Raw genomic sequence first — 20,466 nt, 5'->3', positions numbered from 1 at the left:
GCAATATTAATTATAATAAATTTTAAATATTTGTATATACTTTATTTGTACAAATTTTAAAATTAGTTAAAATATAAAGTACATAAATATTTTGTCATTTTATTTCATATCCACTCTGGTAAGTATATGCTAGTGTTCTGTACACTAAATGTAGTACCTTGCTGCCTCATGCCTGTAAAAACTACACAATTTAATCAGATTTTTAATATTAACTTTTTAATTATTTATGATGATGATGCCAAATATCTGTTATTCTATTGCTTTGAGTAAAATTACACCTAACAGGGTTGTGTCATTATAGATATTACACTCTTCAAAATGAGTGAGAAAGAGTACTAAATTTGGATTCATTAATTTTTTTTTCTTCTTCGTAGGACTTTTAAATATATTTATGGCTTCAGATCATTTCCCAGTGTTTTAGAAAGTTAAGAAACTTGAACTAATGTCCTTCTTCTCCCCATCTAATACCAGTTCAGTTTTGGTCAAGTTACTTAATTTTACTGACACTTTTTTTTTCCTGAAACTTATTTATAATTCACCACCTGTCTAATAGGATATTTGTGATGAAAGCATATTTTAAATTGTAAATCACTATAAAGACGTGATATATTGATAAATGTGACACAAAAACTGAATGATAAATTTAAAGCTATTAAATGTTTTGTCCTTCATTTTTGAAGGAGACTTATGACATCAAGGAATTAATGTCATGACAATCACATGAATTTGATTTGAGTGAGGTGAGTCTGTGCTGTGTCCCCAAGCTCACTTTTTCCTCCAGAGCCATCTTGGTCCAGTGGTCAAATAGGTCTCAGGATGACTGGAGATAGCCCTGGATATGAGGCAATCAGGGTTAAGTGATTCGTCCAGGGTCACATAGGTAGTAAGAGTCAAGTGTCTGAGGCTGAATTCAAACCCCTGTCTTCCTGACTCCAAGACCAGTGGTCTATCCACTATCCTAGCTGCCTGGGAAAACCTAAATATTAGTAGTCATATGAAGATAATTAAAAATAGAAAATTTCTATAATTATGTAACAGAAAAATATTTAATTTGCATATAAATTTTCATGCACATCTTGTTCAAAGAAAAACTTAACTATGGCATAATAGAAAATAGAGAAAAACATTTATGAAGAGCTTACTGGCTTCTGTACTGTACCCTTTCCCCACTTCCCACTTTTCACTCTGTTGAAAGGGATTTTTTGAAAGTTCATTCTGCCGTTGTTAACCTCCTCCCCTTGTTAACTTCCTCCCCTCCCTGATCCTCCCACAGTGAGTTTCAGGGTTCACTATTAATTCCAATACCATATATAAATTCTTCTGTTTAACTTAGAAAGGTCCTCATACCCTGGCCTCTTCTTATTCTTCCAGTTGTTTTATACTTTGATCCCTTCCACACATCTTGTAAACACTGGCTGATATCCATTTCTTTGTACATCATAATCTATCTCCTTTCCTTTCATTCCTAATCATTCCTTTCCCAGTCTTCCTGTCCCTCAGTCTTCACCCTCAGCTACTCATGTCTCCCCTTTATATTTTAAATATACCTGCTTCTTTGTTACTTGCATGTTATTTCTCCCATTAGGAGGCAAGTAGTTAGAATTCTAGACCTGGAGTCAGGAAAACTTGAATTCTGATTTCTCCTCATGCATTTGGTGACTGAGTGACCTCAGGCAAAATAACTAACCTCTGATTGCCTTAGTTTCTTCCAATATAAAATGGAATGATAATAGTAGCTCTTCACATAACTCTTGTTTGGTGCTGTTTTCACAATGCTTGGCTCAGTAGACTCACAATAAAGGTATCCATACTTCTTTTCCCTTTAAAATGTACCCTTCTGAGGGGTGGGGTTGTTTTTTGTTTGTTTTTGGTAATTCAATCAAAAATATTTAGCACTGGAGCTAAATAATGGGGAATCTACAAAATAGGTCAAATGAATGTCCCTTCCCTCAAAGAGCTCATAATCTAACAGGGCGACAACAAATAAATAAAAATGTAGAGACATTTTATATATGGACAAATAGGATACGCTTAACATAGGAAAGGAACTGAAATTAAGAGGAGCCGAGAAAGGCTTCTTGTAGAAGATGAGATTTTAGGTGGCATGTGAAAAAAACTCAAGATTTCAATAGGAGGAGATGAGCAGGGAGACTGTTTCAGGTTTGGAAGATAGCTAGAGACTAGGTCCAGAGTGGAGAGTTAGAGGATTTGTTTGTGGAATATAGAAGGAGGTAAATGTCATTACACTGGAGAGAATGTTGCAGGGGATAAAGCTTGAGACTGTTAGAAAAGTAAGAATTGAGAACACAGCAGTGGATTGAACAGTTAGGAAATCCTTCATAATTTTGGATAAAATCTGTTTCAGTAATTTTACTTGAAGTCAGAAATCTGATTGTAGGGGGTTAAGAAGAGACTGAAAGGGGCGGCTAGGTGGTGCAGTGGATTAGAGCACTGGCCTTGGAGTCAGGAGTACCTGAGCTCAAATCCGGTCTCAGACACTTAATAATTACCTAGCTGTGTGGCCTTGGGCAAGCCACTTAACCCCATTGCCTTGCAAAAACTAAAAAAAAAAAAAAAAGAAAAAAAAAAGAAGAGACTGAAAGTAGAACTAGAGATACCTATTGCAGATGACCTTCTCTAGGAATTTAGCTACAAAGGGCAGAAGAAACATAGGACAGTATAGCTGAGGTGGAAGGATCAAATGAAGATGTCTTTTGAGTATGAAGGAAATTTGGAGACAGTAGGGAAAGAGACAGGAAGGATGATCAAATGAGGTTGGACGGAGGGGGCAAACTCAGTTGGAGTAGAAGGGATGAGCTGGGATCATTTGTGTAGGTGAAGGAATGAACCTTGCTAAATAGAAAGGCCACCTCTGTGCAAACTAGGGTAAAGGAAGATATAGTGGCAGAACCATCTGAGTGATGTGAGATGAAGAAGAGCATAGAGGAAGCTCAGGGTGAAAAGCTTCATTTTTTTTGTCCTGCAAAATACAAAGCAGAATCCTCTGTGAGAAGGTGAGAGTTCCCCAGAATGGGATACTACAAGAGTAGGTATAGCTAGGGGCTGTTTAAAATGGAATGTAAAAGTTTCAAGATCTCCTACAGAGAATGGGATAGTGAGTTATTAAAGGATCTTTTGGGTTTTTTTTTGTCTGTATCCTAAGCTTAACTCAGTGCTTGATACTTAAGTAAGAACTTTAAAATTGCTTATTGATTGTCAATCACTCTGCTGTTTATTAAAGCTTTTATTAACTGGAAAATTTCTATCAAAAAATTAAAAATATAATGGTTTGATAGTACATTGCTTTCCAGTAAAACCTTTCAAATAGTTATTTGGTTTATTTTCTAGAAATTTTTATAGCTTGTTTTTGACATTATATGTGTTCTTGTATGAAAGCTTGATTTAAAATCTATATAATATTTTGTGCAAAATTTGCCAGGAAAGAATAGAAAATTAGAACTAGAAATGATCATTGTCATTTCGACTCATTTTCTAGTAGCACATTTGGTAATAGAACCTATCATTCCAGGTCATTGCCTACTACCTAAAAATATCACAATCTGTTTTGTTATATCACTAAAACTTATATCCTTCTAAAGTTATGATATAATGCAATGAAGAGTAATGATTGTATTTTGTAGACTTCAAGATAGATAGTGATACTATTTTTTGAGCTATTTTTACTTCATAAAATTTTTATTGGAAGGAAAAGCTGTTTAATTGGCCATTACTTGTGTGAACTTCAATATTTTAAACACCAGAGGGTGTTGCAGACTACTGCAAATTAGGCAATATTAATTCATAGTAATCAAACAAAAGGAAAATGACTTTGGGGGTCATGTTTTTAATATTTCTGGTATTCTATAATTAAAAGGTCAAAAGAGTATTGTACAATAAAGAATATATTCAGTGAATAGTTTAACTTTGCCATTTACTGCTTAGGAAGCAATTAAGGTCATTTAAATATTTTATGTAGAGTACTTTGATAATTCTAGTTATGAGCCAGTGGTCCCCCCAAAAGTGCTATATTTAATTATTTTATTCATTAATGTTTAGCAATCGATCTTTTTACAGTACTGGATAATATCATTACTTATTTTAAATTAGCAGATGAATCTTGAAATAGAAGAAATGGTTCATTTCTATAAAGGAGAAATGATTCATTTCTATAAAACGTAAATGGTTCATTTCTATAAAGGGGAAACAATCATTTTGGATTAAGAAATCCAGCAAAAATTATTTTCTTTCTAATTAATATAGGCACTAAACATTTCTTTTAACTTTGAATCTGTGATTCTTTTGTAAAAGACTGATTTAAAGTGGTATATAAAGAAGCTATAATATCATTATTTGAACTGTATGAATTTCCACTAATTTGCTGTAAAATGGAACTGTATGCTTGCTGAAGAGTTAAGTACCTTATATTTGGCATGAATTTCTCAGGATTGCTGGAGAAGAAAATGTTTCTACTGTGGAATTTCTTTCTTTTTTTTTTTTTTTTTTTTTTTTGGTTTCTGGTTTCTGTAAGGCAATGGGGTCTAGTGAGTTGCCAAGGTCAAATAGCCCTGAGACTGGATTTGAACTCAGGTCCTCCTGACTCCAGGGCCAGTGCTCTATTTACTTTGCCACCTAGCTGCCCCTACTGTGAAACTCTTTAAAAAAAGTTAGGAATTTTAAGAACAGTGATTAAAGTACATAGTATTAAAATACATCCAACCTTTCTGGAGAGCAATTTGGAATTATGCCCAAAGGGCAACAAAAAATGTGCATATCCTTTGATCCAGGAATATGATTACTGGGTCTGTACTCTGACGAGATTATGAAAAATCGTAAAAACACCACTTGTACAAAAATATTCAAAGCAGCCCTGTTTGTGGTAGCAAAGAATTAGAAATTAAGTGAATGTACATCAATTGGGGAATGACTTAATAAACTGTGGTCTATGTATGTCATGGGAACACTATTGTTCTGTTAGAAATTAGGAATGGATGGGAATTCAGGGAAGCCTGGAAGGATTTGCATGAACTGATGCTGAGTGAGATGAGTGGAACCAGACCATTGTACACCCTAACAATAACACGGGGGTGATGATCAACCTTAATGGACTTGCTTATTCCATAAGTGCAACAATCAGGAATAATTTTGGGATATTTGTGATGGAGAATACCATCTGTATCCAGAAAAAGAATGGTGGAGTTTGAACAAAGACCAAAGACTATTACCTTTAATTAAGACAAACAAAAAACCAAACAATGTTAACTTATGTAATTTTGCTATCTCTTATACTTTTTTCCCTTAAGGATATGATTTCTCTCTCATCACATTCAACTTAGATCAATGTATAGCATAGAACCAATGGAAAAACTAACAGACTGCCTTCTGTGGGGGTGGGGTTGGGGGGAGAAGCAAGATTATGGGAAAAATTGTAAAATTCAAAAGAAATAAAGAAATACATTTTAAAAGAAGAATAGTGATTAAAATCTGTCAGTGGACATTGTGAATTACTCTTTTCTACAGTTTATTGTCACATGCAGATATTTTAAATTGTGACATATTTTTAAATGTTTTAGTTCTCTAATCTGGTAGGTTAATAATTTAGGTAATAAATGTCATTTTGTAATCTATTTTGATTGACCAGAATGTGAACATCTGTACTTTTATAAACAGGAATCTAAGTAGTACATGCATGTCTTTTCTTCCCTGGGTTCATTCTTCTATGGAACCATCCTTTGACAGTTTTATTTTTTTTTCAAAGTTGAAACAATCATTTGTTTCACACAGATAACCTTTACATTCTATCCATTTTTCTGTAGGATCGAATTTTGAAATTCTATGCACAGACATTTACTCTTTCACCACTGCATATGACCAAAGAAATTTATACAAGCTTGGGTATGTATGTTATATATGTCTCTCAGATTTTTCTCATATATCTATACATTGGTATTTTAAATACACATCTTTGAAAATGGATGGGAGGGCAACTAGGTGGCGTAGTGGATAGAGCACTGGCCCTAGAGTCAGGAGTACCTGAGTTCAAATTCGGCCTCAGACACTTACTAATTACCTAGCTATGTGACCTTGGGCAAGTCACTTTACCCCATTACCTTGAAAAAATGGATAGGAAATAGCTGTCAGAGAAAGCTGCTAAATGTGTGCAATAATGATAATGTTCTGCTTTTATGTTTTACCTTTTCAGCTAGACATCTGGAATTGTATTTCCTTTCGGGTGAAAACCATATTCCAACTCTGTTGACTGGGGTAGATGTTGCTCATCCTAATATGATACGTTTGCTTAAAAAGGTATATATTGATTAAATAAATATTTCTTTGTAGTTAGTTTTATGTTTCAGAATTCCTGTTTTTAAAATTGTATCCCTGTTTTCCAAATAGGTACGTCTTCTAAATGAATATCAAAAGGAGGTTCCATCTTTTTGGATTCGTCATCCAGAGAAGTAAGTCCTTTAAAAAATGTCAGATTTGGAAGTAAAAATGTGCATTGGATTTTTTCTTCCATATTTCAGTGAGACTTAGTACCATACTTTTTGAATAGGGATAGGGCGTTAAACTGTAATTTAAATATTATATCAATGTATATATGATTGTCAAAATAATAACTTTATATTACTCTTTTGTTCTTTTTTCACCTCTTTTGTAATTCTAAACAATTAATTCTATACAACACATAGGCAACAGTAGTAAGTCCTGTAAGAATGATGGGATTTTGTACTTTTTAGAAGTGATACACGGGTCCCAGAATTTCCCAACATGTTCAAAGACATAAAGTTAAATTGTTCAGGCTCTGGGTCTCTTTGTGCATGGTAAGAAATAGGTTTAGACTTTTTTGAGATTTTCCAAGATCAGTATTTCCTTTAGTAACTTACTTGCAAAGTCTTTATGTTGGCCAGGGTGGATCCTGGCAGTGAAACCATACAGTGAAACATATTTTATCTACAATCCTTTAACACCTGGCAATGATACCAACTGCTAATTTAGTTTCTAAGTATGTGACATCTTTTTTGCATACTAGCATTCTTCATTTGTAACACAGAGGTTGGATTAAATGATATCTAAAGTTTACTCCAACTGTAAAATTATATTTTATACTTTATAAAAAGATGGCCCAGAATAAACTAATGAAAGAAATTATATTAATTTTGCTTCAACAGTATTGAATTGCTGCCAGCAACATCAAGAAGAATAAAGGTTATAGAGATAAAAATAATTTGTTCCCTGATATGTATTGTGTTAGTCATTTCTGGAATTTCAAAAAATAATGGAATAGAGATAAAAACTCATGTTAAATTGCTCTTATTACAGGGTTGATTGATAATAAATAAATGGCTATGGTAAATGTATTCATTAATACATGAAAAATACAGACATATTCCCTGCTTCCCCATCATCTCAACTTCCCATGGGCTCAGTTTAGAGAAGTGAAGCTACATGTATAACTGGAGTCCTGACAAATGATTCTTTCCAGGATAAGGATCTTTTTAGTACATAGATCTATTCTGGATGGCTTTCAGATGTGAGTGTCTGTGTGAATATTATATTAAGGTAGATGAAGGGTGATGGTCCCTCTTCAAAATGCTTTAGAATAAATGGTCCTCACATTCAGAACATCCATCATCCGCTGGGCTAGTTAAGACTTTGAATATGACTTGATCCCAGTGGAGTTTTTATGAACAACATGACGGAATAACAAGAACAAGAAATGTAAGAATTCTTCTGATTATTGGGGGCTCTACTTTTGCATATTTGTTCATTTTAGCGATTTTTATTTCCATGGCCCTCCCTAATTTATCTTGTTCAAATCAAACCGTGTATTTTTAGTGTTGGCTGCCTGTGGCTCTAAAGCACAAATTTGTGCATCAAACTATGCTTTAGGGTGTCCAGCTTCCTTTTTGCAAGTGTTGCTAATGGTAGAGCAAAGAGTAACATACATCTAAATTCAGGGAATTGGACGTGGCATTGATACTGGAAAGGATCAGACTCCTACAGTTACAAAGTTGACAGGGTTGATGTTTTCTTGTGAATGTGAAACCTATGCATGTTTTTAAATAAGAAGGGAAAAAGTGCCAACTGGTTCTGATGAAGGGAGTTGAGAGATAATTATTCCTTTATGCAGAATAAGGAGTTGGGGCAGCTAGGTGGTACAGTGAATAAGAGCATGGGCCCTAGAATCAGACACATAATAATTCCCTAGCTGTATGACCTTGGAAAAGTCACTTAACCCCATTGCTGTGCGAAACAAACAAAAACCCATAAGAAAAAGAATAAGGCGTTTTACCTCAATTCGGTGTATTGGCTACTTCTAATGATAGGTAATTAAGATGATATGACATGACAAGTGGTAAGTCTACATATGATGATACTGGATGCACTATAGAGCAAGAATTGTTAACCTGAAATCCATTAATGTGTTTTAAAAATACCTTTTGATAGCTATATTCCAGTATAATTAGTTCATTTTTTAATCTTATGAATTACATTTTACTTATTTAAAGACATTATTCTGAGAATGGGTTCATAGGCTTCATCAGACTGCCAAAAGTCTTCAACAAAGGTTAAGAACCTTACAGAAGTTGAATCAAGAATTGAAGGTTTATATTGAGCTTTATATTCTGGTTAGGAATGAACTTGTAAGAAATCGGGTCTGAGGATGTCCTGAACACAATTTTTATATATATATATATATATATATATATATATATATATATATATATATATATATATATATATATATATATGTTGGGTCAAGAGATGTCAGAATTAGTGATTTGTGCTTGAACTAGGAACAATTAATGAAATTAATGGCATACTAGAGAAAAAAAAGCAAAGCCTCAGAGAGCCCATCATTTTGACAGTGATAAGATGTGAGTTGAGTTTTCTTTTTCTGCTATCCTTTAATCTTCTTCCTGATCCCCAAAGTATTCATATTTATATATGGTTGATTAGAAGTGTATTAAATATATTCACTTTTTAATTCTCATAATTGTTTCTGGTACAAATCCATTCAAACAGATAAATATTTTTCCTTTATTTACTTTTCTTGATCTTTCATATTTGCTATTGAATTCATACCTACTATACCTTTTTGGTCATGCTGCTCTTCTCATTTAGAATGTCCTCCCATATCTCCTTCATTTAAACAAGTCTTTCATATTCTTTAAGACTGACCTACTCTAGAAATTCTTTGCTGAAAATACCAATCCTCATTGATTTCCAACTTTTCTTTATTTTTAAAATGTTTTGTCTTTATCACATTTTTAACTTTGAATTGAATACTGTTTTGAAATAGTTAATCCATTTATCTACATTAATTTGTAGTCTTCTGGAGGACAGAGATAAATATTGTTTATTCCCTATAAAATTATGAATATAGTATGTGCCTAATAAGTACTTTACTAATTATTTTTATCTTTTGATGATTTATGCCTGGTAATTTTTCTGACTATTAATGTTAATAATTTGATGAATGAAAAGCAGAGGACTATAGACTTATATTTATTTCTGTGGGCATTATAACATTACTTTAGATGATTATAATATAACTTCCAAAAATGTGCCCCCAAAGTCAAATCTAGTTCTCTTTTTCCTTTCATAAGGGATATAGGTTCCAAGCCAGTTGATCTCTCAAGAGAACAAGACTTTCATTTCCTAGCTTTTTGTGTCATTTATTTTTAACTCATTTTCTTTTCATCTTAAAAATCATTTTATTAAAAACTGAAGTTGTGTTAAGGTGAATTGCTAGTCAAAATTTCAGCTTTCCCACTTCATGAATATAAGATCAATCAATACTATTTATTGTCTTATATCTTAGATTTCTTTACATATTATTGTATTATTCTGTTTTGGAATCCAATCCAAAGAAAATATATATTTAAATATGAATTTTTAAATATATAAATACATATATTTAAATGTAAATGTACATTGAAGTTGACTTAAATGTATTTGTTTATAGAAGTTATTTTAACTCTTATTTTGTTATCTATATTTTCCTTGTTCTCATTGAAAAAGAATATAATCAATCAGCAAACATTTCAAGAGTTTACTAAATGTCAGGCACTGGACTGAACATTGGTTGATACAAAAAAGAGGCAAAAGACATTCCTCTCCCATCAAGGAGCTCACAATCTAGTGGAGAAACAACAACTAAACAAATATGTGTGTGTGTATACACACACACACACACACACACACACACACACACAAATGAGCTATATAATTAATTATACATGTATGTAATTAACAAAAAAAGGGTACTAGAATTAGTAGGACTTGGAAAAAGTTTCCTGTGGAAGATAGAATTTCAAAGATTCGTCACTGAATGGAAGATTGGGAGTAAAATTACTGAATTATTTTACTGCTGCAATGCAGTGAAGCAGGATTAAAATATTTTCTTTGACATTCATCTAATAATAAGATAATGAATTCTTGATTATAGATTATTATAGCTTTGCTTTTTTGTTAGAAATAGATAATTCCAGTACCTTGATTAAATTCCACTCAATTAATTTGATTAGGTCTGGATTTTTTTTTCCTTTAACACTTTTTAAAACTTTTCCTATTATCTTAAAAAGATTGTAAAAAGTTGTGAATCATTAAATAGTTCCTAAGTATGAATGAATTTTAATGCTGAGGGAAAAATACCTTTTGTGCACTAGAATAATAAGATAATAGTTTTGGAACATTATTGTTAAATAGTATGACACTGCTTATTTAAAAATAAAATAAAATAATTTTAGCATTTGTGTGTTTATCCTTTTATCTTCCTTCCATGAATTAAATAAGGAAATTGTACTACATAACCTCTAAGGTTACCCAATTCAGTGGTCCTATCCTAAAAATAATTTATTTATTTATTTTTAATTTCAAGGTATATGGAAGAAATTGTGGATAGTACTCTTTCACTATTATCAATTAGACATGACCAAAGTCTACTTGTCTCACAAAAGATCTTGGATCCAATATATTTTTTGGCATTATTTGATGTCAAAGCTGTGTGGTTCAAAAAATGGATGGTAAGAGAAAAATGGAATATATTGATAGATTGAAAGTATCAATACTGTCTTTAATAAATAAAATTAATGAACTTTAAAAATGTATATTGAGTGAATATTGAGTGCCCAATAATGTTAAATTATTTTAAAGTATCATTTAATGCAAACATTTAATATTTATTCTTTTTATTTATTATTTTTCTTTTGTTTGTAATTTTAAAAAGATATAGTAATACATTGTGGAGAAAAACAGCAAGCATTTAATTTATTCTATGCCATTTACTGATGGCAGAAGCTTGAACCAGTGATTCAGAAAGTATATTTTGTATACAATTGTGGCTACTAACATTTCTCTAGAATCCTTCTGGGGCTTGTTAGTAGTAGTGAACTTCATTTACAGTAAGGTTTTTGCTTATGAAATGGTGCTGCAGCCTTTAAAGCTGCTGCTACATGTTTAAAACTGCGACTGGAATAGTGTTTATGCTTCATACCCCTGATTATTTCCTTTACTTTGTCCTGTGTGTTGCTTATTGCTTAAAACAGATTGATGGAAGTTTGGAAAGAAGGCAGACTAATGTCTACTAACTTAGTCTAGAGTAAGCATTTCTGAATAGATAGGTCATATATTGGCCAATTTTATATTATTTACACAACTGTAGAGTAAATTATGATTAGTGGTGTGCAACAAACTGTGACCCTCACCAAGAATATCTTTTCTTCTTGCATTTGATTTTTGAGAAAGTAACAATATTTATATTTTCATGTATTTATATATATATGTGTTTATTTATATTTATATTTTTATATTTTAAGGTGATCAGAGAATACACCACTTATTAGCACAGATTAATCCCATTTATCACACAGATCTCTATCTCTCCCCCCCTCTAAATATGTGGGAAAGGTATTAAAAAAACCAGCCTTTGCCAGGAAGAGTTAGTTTCAAATCCTATCTGTAGTACATATGGATTAAGTGTTGCAATCTATGCAATCGAAGTGATTTTAATCTTTGAATGTCCCCAACAATTTTTTAAAAGGATAAATTGATGTGTAGAGAGGAAGTACCAATATACATTATTAGAGGCTGTTTCCTTACCTGGATTTCTCTATTCCTCTGAAAAGATAGATCCAATCTCTCCTAGTATTCTGGACCCATTTGTTGTATAAGGGGGGAAAAAGCTTAATATGATATTTGAGTACAAATAAAGTAGTGAATATTTTTCTTCTGTCCTCTCTTTAAAATGCTATATTTTTTTTTTTTGGTGAAATGCATTTATTCATTTCAGTTCTCTTGATTACTTTGGTTCTAATCCAATGCTAATAGAGAAATCTGCCTGGTGCTGATTAGAATGACTGAAAACTTAATTTATTGTATCGTTAATTATATAATTATTGGAAATGATGCAGAAAAACTGATTTTAGAGTGTTATAATTTGAACACTAAATGAAATATAACTTACATTTCCCCCCTAATTTTAGCATGCATATTATAGCAGAACTGTGGTATTACGACTGCTTGAAAAAAAATATAAATCTCTGGTAAGTCAAATGTATATGAATTTGGAGAAAATAGTATTGTTAAGGGAAAAAAAAGTATGTGAATCAGTCTTCATAAACAAAATATTCAAAGATAAGTTTACTGATAAACTAAATAAAATCCTGAGCCAAGCTCTTAGCCTTTTAAACTAGAATTCTTTCACGCTCAAAAGGACTGAAATTAAAATCCCTCAAGTGAAGACTGAGGGGAGGGGGGGGGATGAGGAATGGGGAGGGAGAATGGAGGTTGGGGAAATGCACAAGGTTGGTACCAAAGTAATGTTCTACAAATGATTAAATAATGGAGCAGTCTGGTATTGTCAGTGTTTTTGAATTATATATAATTTGATTTTGAGCAGCTATTAGTAGGAAAAAAGCATTAGATTATGTAGAAAATAACAGAAATTATAAAGAAATGATATAGCAAAACTCAGGCACAAGAATTTTGAAATTGCCCAAATTAGTTAAGTATTAAAAATAATGACTGCATAAGAATATATGCAATAGAAAAGGTAGTTAATATTTATTAAAATCCCATTATAGGTATTGCTGAGACGCTTTTTTAAAGACATTTAATATCATTCTGATAATGGGAAATCCTTGTTAAATATGTGGAAAGAAATGAGTGCATTAAATATATTATAATGGTACATGCCTCTCCCTTATGTAGAGTTTCATTGAACAGAAATAACAGAGCAGTATTTTGAATTCACCGGGTCATAGATTATTTTCCTCTTTATCATTTTGTGACCCAGACATGGAGAAGCACTTTAATCTGTAACACTCTTGAGTTAGGAAACAACTCTTCTTCAGTCTTGCTTGTGGCTAATTTCCATTTTAGGTTCTTTAAATTTAAGTCAAATCTTTATTCATGTGTATAATAGCAGAAATATATATATATATATATATATATATATATATATATACATACACATATATATATGTGTGTGTGTGTGTGTGGGTGTGTGTGTGGGTGTAGATATGTACACTCATGCAGATTATTCAGATAAGTACCAATACAAACTCATAATAAGGGAATAATTAAAATTTTGAAGTTAGTCATTTGTAAGCAGTTTAAGATGTGATAATATAGGCTTACAGATATATGTAAACCCGTGATGAAGTTGTTTATAACAAAGTGGATCTTTGTTATATGATACATTAAATCATACCCTTTTGTATACAGAGTGCTACATATATATATATATATATATGCATATATATATATATATACGTATAGTAATATGTATACTTGATATTATTCTTATCCCCAAAGTCAGCATTGTAATATAATTCTGTTGTATATTTGAAAAAGTACTTTGACCCAGTTATGTTTTCACAAACCTTTGTTAATTAAGCACATCGTATTGATCTAATTCATCTGAGGGTAGTTATTAGCACCAGCTTGAAAAAACACAACCCTAAATATTGTGAATCATGATATCAATTTGTCCTCTTATTTTACCAGAATTTAAAAAAAAATTTTTTTTATAATTACCTGCAAAGGTGGTGTTCAACATTCATCTTTTGCAAGCATTTGAGTTCCATATTTTTCTACTACCCTTCCTTCCTCCTTCCCTATGGCAATGAACAATCTCATGTAAGTTGTATATGTTTAATATGTTTCCATATCGGTCATGTTGTGAGAGAGGAATTTGAATGTAGGGGGACACAGCTATGAAAAAGGAAGGACATAAAAGAAGTTTTAAAAAAAAGTAAACTTAGTATGCTTTTCTCTATGTTTAGTTGTCAAGGTTTTTTTTTTTTTGTTTTTTTTTTAACCTCTGTATGTGGATGGTATTTTCTGTAACAGATCTTTCAGGATTGTTGGCCTTGATCACTGAACTGCTGAGGAGTTGAGTCCATTATAGTTGGTCATTTTACTATGTTGTGGTAATTTGTACAATGTTCTCCTGGGTCTACTCAATTCATTAAGCATCAGTTCATGTTTTTCCAGGCTTTTCGAAAATCTGGCTGCTTATGATTTCTTCCAAAACAATAGCTCTCCATCACATTCATATACCATAATTTGTTCAGCCATTCCCCCAATTGATGAGCATCTCCTTAATTTCCAATTCTTTGCCACTACAAAAAAGGTGCTATAAATATTTTTGAACATGTGGATCTTTGATCCTTTTTATGATTTCTTTGGGATATAGACCTTGTAGTGGTATTGTTAGATCAAAGGGTATGTACAGTTTTATTGTCTTTGGGGGCATAGTTCCAAATTTAAATCCTAAAATGAGAAACTGTTCAGATTTCTAGGATGCTTGTAATTTGTTATTTTGATAGATAACAACATCAGTTCAGCAGTGTGTTCAGTATTTTGAATCATGTGAAAATATGAGACCTGATGAAAATTTGATACATCCCAGAAATTGTGGTAAGTGCCAATTTCCTTAAATAAAAAAATAAATCAACTTAATTATTAGCAAATATAAAATATATAAAATCTTGCTTAGAATCTTCATTAATTTTATTTTTCAAATAAAGTAAATTATGTAATGATGGCAAATTGTTTAATCCTCTTAGCCATCAATAAAAAAGCAAACTTTCCATAGTGTTATATATATTACAATTGATTAAAATTTTAGCATAATTATATAATCATGCTGATTTCTTCCTCTTGTGTAATTATTCAATTTATCCTATCAGATATTTCTTAGCCCTGGTTGTTACAGGAGCCTTCTTTATCTTAAAATCAAACCACTCTAAGAAGTCTTCTTTTACTACTTGGCACCAACTAATTCCTCTGTTTTTGTATTCTTTTCATACTCAGTTTGTTTTGTCATATATATTCTTCTCTTTCAACTTGTTTGTAAGAGCAATGAGGAAAGACATTGTTTATGCTCCTTGTATTTCATAATGACTAATCCAATACAGGGCTCCAACTAGGTGTCCAATAAAAAGGAAGAGAGCTAGAGGTAGATGTTTTGGAGAAGGGATTTAAAGAGTAATTATAAAATATGTTTGTGTGTGTGTGTGTGTGTGTGTGTGTGTGTGTGATTGGAGGTTTGAAGTTTCATATTTTGTTGTAATTAAATAATTACTGTTATTTATTTGATTTTTAATTAAGCATTCCCACATCCCCTCACTTTAAAAACTGCTGTTAATGTTAAAAAAACTTAAATATTATATGGCTTTCTTTTAGTGTCTATTACCAAATAACTACAGAAATTATGCTTTTTCCTTGATATTAAGGCTTGTAAATTTCATTATGAATGCTTTCCTATACAGACTTAGAGGAGAAGATTTGTATCATATGACAGTATGTTAATAAGGAAAAGTGCTGAATTAGAGATGTAACAGTTTTCTTATTATGTATCAGACTAGCCTTCAGAAATCAAAGAAGATAATTTGTAAATTAAATCACAATAAAATGAATTTTTAAAATTTATTTTTCTTTTAAGGGAACAAACAGAAGACATTCTATTCAGGACAAGAATTACAATATATTTATTTTGTTCACTCACTATGTCTCTTGGGAAGACTATTGATCTATACACAAGGCAGGAAACTATTTCCTGTAAAACTGAAAAATACTAAAGGTGAGGACTATTAGAATAAGTAAAAATTATTCACAGTCCTTGACAGTTACTTTTAAATAGATTCAAAGAATATGTTTAAAATAATTGCCTTTATTAAGTAATATTGAGGTGCTTTTCTTTAGAAAGACTTTATTAATTTTGTGTTTTACAATTTTTCCCCCATTCTTGCTTCCCTCCACCCACCACCCACCCCCACAAAAGGCATTCTGTTAGTCTTTACATTGTTTCCATGGTATACATTGATCTCAGTTGAATGTAGAAAAATGAGATATAAGAGATCACAAAATTACATAATATGATAACTTTTTTTTTTCTAAATTGAAGGTAATAGTCTTTGCTCTTTGTTTAAACTCCATAATTCTTTCTCTTGATACAGATAATATTCTCCATTGCAGATAGCCTAAAATTTTCCCTGTTTGGGAATGAGCAAGTCCATTAAGGTTTATCATCACCCTCATGTTGCTGTTATACAGTGATTTTCTGGTACTGCTCATCTCGCTCAGCATCATATCCTTCCAGGTTTCCCTGAATTCCCATCCCTCCTGGTTTCTAATAAATAGAACAATAGTGTTCCATGACATACATATACCACAGTTTGTTAAGGTATTCCACAATTGAAGGACATTTACTTCTTTGTGACCACAAACAGGGCTGCTATGAATATTTTTGTTCAAGTGATGTTTTTACCCTTTTTCATAATCACTTCAGGCTATATAGACCCAGTAGTGATATTACTGGATCAACAGGTATGCACATTTTTGTTGCCCTTTTGCATAATTCCAGATTGCTCTCCAGAAAGGTTGGCTGAGTTCACTGCTCCACTAACAATGTGTTAATGTCCCAGATTTCCCACATCCCTTCAAACATCGATCAATGTCCTTTCTGTTCATCTTGGCCAGTCTGAGAGGTATGAGGTGGTATCTCAGATATGCTTTAATTTGCATTTCTCTGATAAATAATGATTTAGAGCAATTTTTCATATGACTATGGAACTCTTTGATTTCTTCATCTGTAAATTTACTTTGCATATCCTTTGACCATTTGTCAATTGGGGAATGGCCTTTTTTTTGTTTTATGAAAATTTGTCTCAGCTCTCTGTATATTTTAGAAATGAGTCCTTTGTCAGAAATACTAGTTGTAAAAATTATTTCCCAATTTACTACATTTCTTTTGATCTTGATTGGCATGGTTTTATCTGTGAAATTTAATTTAATGTAATCAAAATTATCTAGTTTGTTTTTAATGCTGTTCTCCATCTCTTCCTTGGTCATAAACTGCTTCCCTTTCCATAGATCTGAGAGGTGAACTACTTCTTGATCTTCAAGTTTGCTTATAATAATTTTTTTATGTCTAAATCTTGTATCCATTTGGATCTTATCCTGGTATTGGGTGTGAAGTGTGGGTCTAATCTATGTTTCTTACATACTAACTTCCAATTTTCCCAACAGTTTTTATTGAAGAAAGAGTTTTTATCCTGATAGCTGGACTCTTTGAGTTTATCAAACAGCATATTACTATAATCATTTCCTGCTATTTCACCTAATCTATTCCACTTATCTACCACTTTATTTCTTAGCCAATTAGCCAATACCAGACAGTTTTGATGACTGATGCTTTATAATATAATTTTAAATCGGATAAAGCTAAACCACCTTCTTTTACGCTTTTTTCATTAAATCCCTGGAAATTCTTGACTGTTTATTTCCCCATATGAATTTACTTACAATTTTTTAACATTAAATTTTTGGAATTTTTGATTGGTAGGGTATTAAACAGGTAATTTAGTTTTGGTAGAATTGTCATTTTTATTATATTAGCTCAGCCTATTAATGAGCAGTTGATATTTGCCCCATTATTGAAGTCTGATTTTATTTGTGTGAGAAGTGTTTTGTAATTGTTTTCAGAAAGTTTTTGAGTCTGCCTTAGCAGGTAGATGCCTAGGTATTTTATATTGTCTGAGGTCACTTTGAATGTGATTTCTCTTTCTAGCTCTTCCTGCTGTGCCTTGCTAGTCATATATAGAAATGTTGTGGATTTATGAGGATTTATTTTATATCCTAGAATTTTGCTAAAATGGCTAATTATTTCTAATTTTTTAGATGATTTTTTGGAATTATCTAGGTTCATCATGTCATCTGCATAGTGAGAATTTTGTCTCTTCCTTCTCAATTGCAATTCCTTCAATTCTCTTATTGCTCAGGCTAACATTTCTAATACGATATTGAATAGTAGTGGTGATAATGAACATCCTTGTTTCACCTTTCATCTTACTGGGAATGCCTCAAGCCTATTCCTGTTGCATATAATGCTTGTAGATCATTTCAGATAGATACTGCTTATTATTCTAAGGAACAAACCATTTATTCCTACACTCTAGTGTTTTCAGTAGGAATGGATGCTGTTTTTTATCAAAAACTTTTTCAGCATCTATTGATATATACATATAGTTTCTGATAGGTTTGTTATTGATATAATTTATTATACTAACAGTTTTCCTAATATTGAACCACCCCTGCATCCCTGCAATAAATCCTACTTGGTCGTAGTGCATTATCCTTGTGATAACTTGTTGTAATAGTTTTGCTAAGATTTTATTTAAGATTTTGGCCTCTATTGAGGTACTTTTCAGAAAGAGAATGCTAAGCATATAAAAGTCATAACATTTTTGTTAAAAAGATTACATATTCGAATGCTTGAGTATGGGATAATTATCTTAGATTCTGTCTGTTCCTTTACCAAGCATCTTCATTGTTTTGGAAAGCAGTAATAAAACTACAAAGTATTCTACTCCTTAGCTTACATAACTTTAATAAGAAATTTCTTTAAATTTGACCATATTGAATAGGAAACTCAGATATTAAGTGAAACTTAATAATATTCAATTTAACTTCCTTCACAGGTAGTTTTTTTAGTCTACTTAAAGATGTATAATTAAAGGGAACTATTTTAATATGGTTGGTTTATATTTTGTAAATCTGAAAAGATTAGTCAGTTCTCTGTTCTGATTGTCCAGACCTTTTTCTTCATTGAATTTGTTATTTTGAATTATTTTATTCAGTTGAAATGGAAAACCATCTTAGAATGACTTATTTTGTTGATTTGAGTTCAGAAGTTGGGTTTCTACTTCTTTCATTACTACCTACCATCTGTCTGGTTTGTGTCTGTAACTTCATTTATTGAATAATGATTATTAAGTGTGAACCAGCTCCTTTATCTCTGTTGGACACTAGGACTTCAGGGCATAAGACATAGGAGTAGTAGCAAATAATTGTGATGCAAAGCTAAGGTAGTTACATATATATTAGACACTAATTTTTCCTTTTCTGGTTTCTTTAGATTCAGTATCCCTTACAGATCTGTTGGTATTGTTTACCCGCCTTATCTATTACTCTCCAAGTTGTCCAAAAATGACATTAACAGCACAAGCAGGTAATTGTGTCTTTATTTTTTAATGGATAAGGATGAAAGATTTAAGTATCAAAAGGTTATTTATATTACATGCAGAATAAGAAATGGTTAATTTTAGTTCTGTGTACAACAAAATCCATCATAATGACTTTTTTCCCTCTTATACAGTTTGTGCAGTTTGTACTTTAAATTACATTTAATCCTGTGCATTTGATTAATTGCTCTATTTATTTGTCACATACTTTTTGTCTCCTTTATATTTTTAAAAAGTTTTATTGATGCTTTTTTCTGCAATTCTTACACTATTTACAAACTTGTCTCATGAAAACCATTCTTTGTAATAGATATGTACATCTATTTGTCCCTCACAAAAAAAAGGCAACTAGATCTAAGATCTTCAGTTCTCATTATTGTTGGTAACTTTTGTGGCCATCTCCAATAAGGTGCTCCTTTAATAAGCTACTTTTCATAGCTGTGATGTATAAGAAACTCCTCTAATAAGCTACTTTTCATAGCACCCTCTCTCTCTCTCCCTCTTATCTTCACTTATGTAATATTTTATTTTCTCCAGTTACATGTAAAAACAATTTTTATCATGGTTTTAAAATATTTTTAAATTTTAACTTCTTTTCCTTCCTTCCATCCTTATTCTCTCATTTAGATTAGAAGTAATCTTTTTAAAATTTATTTATTTATTCTTATTTTGTGCAAATAATGCTTTCTTATACGTTAATAAAATATTCTTGTTTAAGAGTAAACATAATACCCCCTCCCCCCAAAAAATATAGACCTGCATGAGTGATAAAGTAAAGGGGAGAGAAAAAAATTAAAATTAAAGTTAAAAAAATATAAAAAATAGTAATAATTTTAGGTATGGCTAGGTGGCACAGTGGAAGGAGCACCGGCCCTGGAGCCAGGAGCACCTGAGCCCAAATCCAGGCCCCATACACCCAACAATCACCCAT

General features: G+C 31.6%; 1 protein-coding gene across 9 annotated transcripts in view; it reads left to right on the top strand.

Moving 5' to 3' along the window:
- The window catches only part of TBC1D32 (TBC1 domain family member 32), a 243,140-nt gene that overhangs the window by 52,750 nt on the left and 169,924 nt on the right, over positions 1 to 20,466 (top strand). For 8 of the 9 annotated variants that reach the window (XM_074187466.1, XM_074187465.1, XM_074187471.1 and 5 more), the window contains 8 exons: positions 5,814 to 5,892; positions 6,200 to 6,303; positions 6,394 to 6,455; positions 10,886 to 11,030; positions 12,489 to 12,548; positions 14,838 to 14,928; positions 15,956 to 16,093; positions 19,430 to 19,522. In XM_074187466.1, the coding sequence (XP_074043567.1) occupies positions 5,814 to 5,892; positions 6,200 to 6,303; positions 6,394 to 6,455; positions 10,886 to 11,030; positions 12,489 to 12,548; positions 14,838 to 14,928; positions 15,956 to 16,093; positions 19,430 to 19,522 (772 nt within the window). The remainder of the gene's footprint in view (positions 1 to 5,813; positions 5,893 to 6,199; positions 6,304 to 6,393; positions 6,456 to 10,885; positions 11,031 to 12,488; positions 12,549 to 14,837; positions 14,929 to 15,955; positions 16,094 to 19,429; positions 19,523 to 20,466) is intronic. The other variant, XM_074187468.1, reaches the window with a different exon arrangement.

The sequence above is a fragment of the Macrotis lagotis genome, chromosome 5 (assembly GCF_037893015.1).
Source record: "Macrotis lagotis isolate mMagLag1 chromosome 5, bilby.v1.9.chrom.fasta, whole genome shotgun sequence".
NCBI classification, from domain to species: domain Eukaryota; kingdom Metazoa; phylum Chordata; class Mammalia; order Peramelemorphia; family Peramelidae; genus Macrotis; species Macrotis lagotis.
Note: the sequence above shows the minus strand (reverse complement) of the source record. Positions and strands in the feature narration are given on the sequence as shown.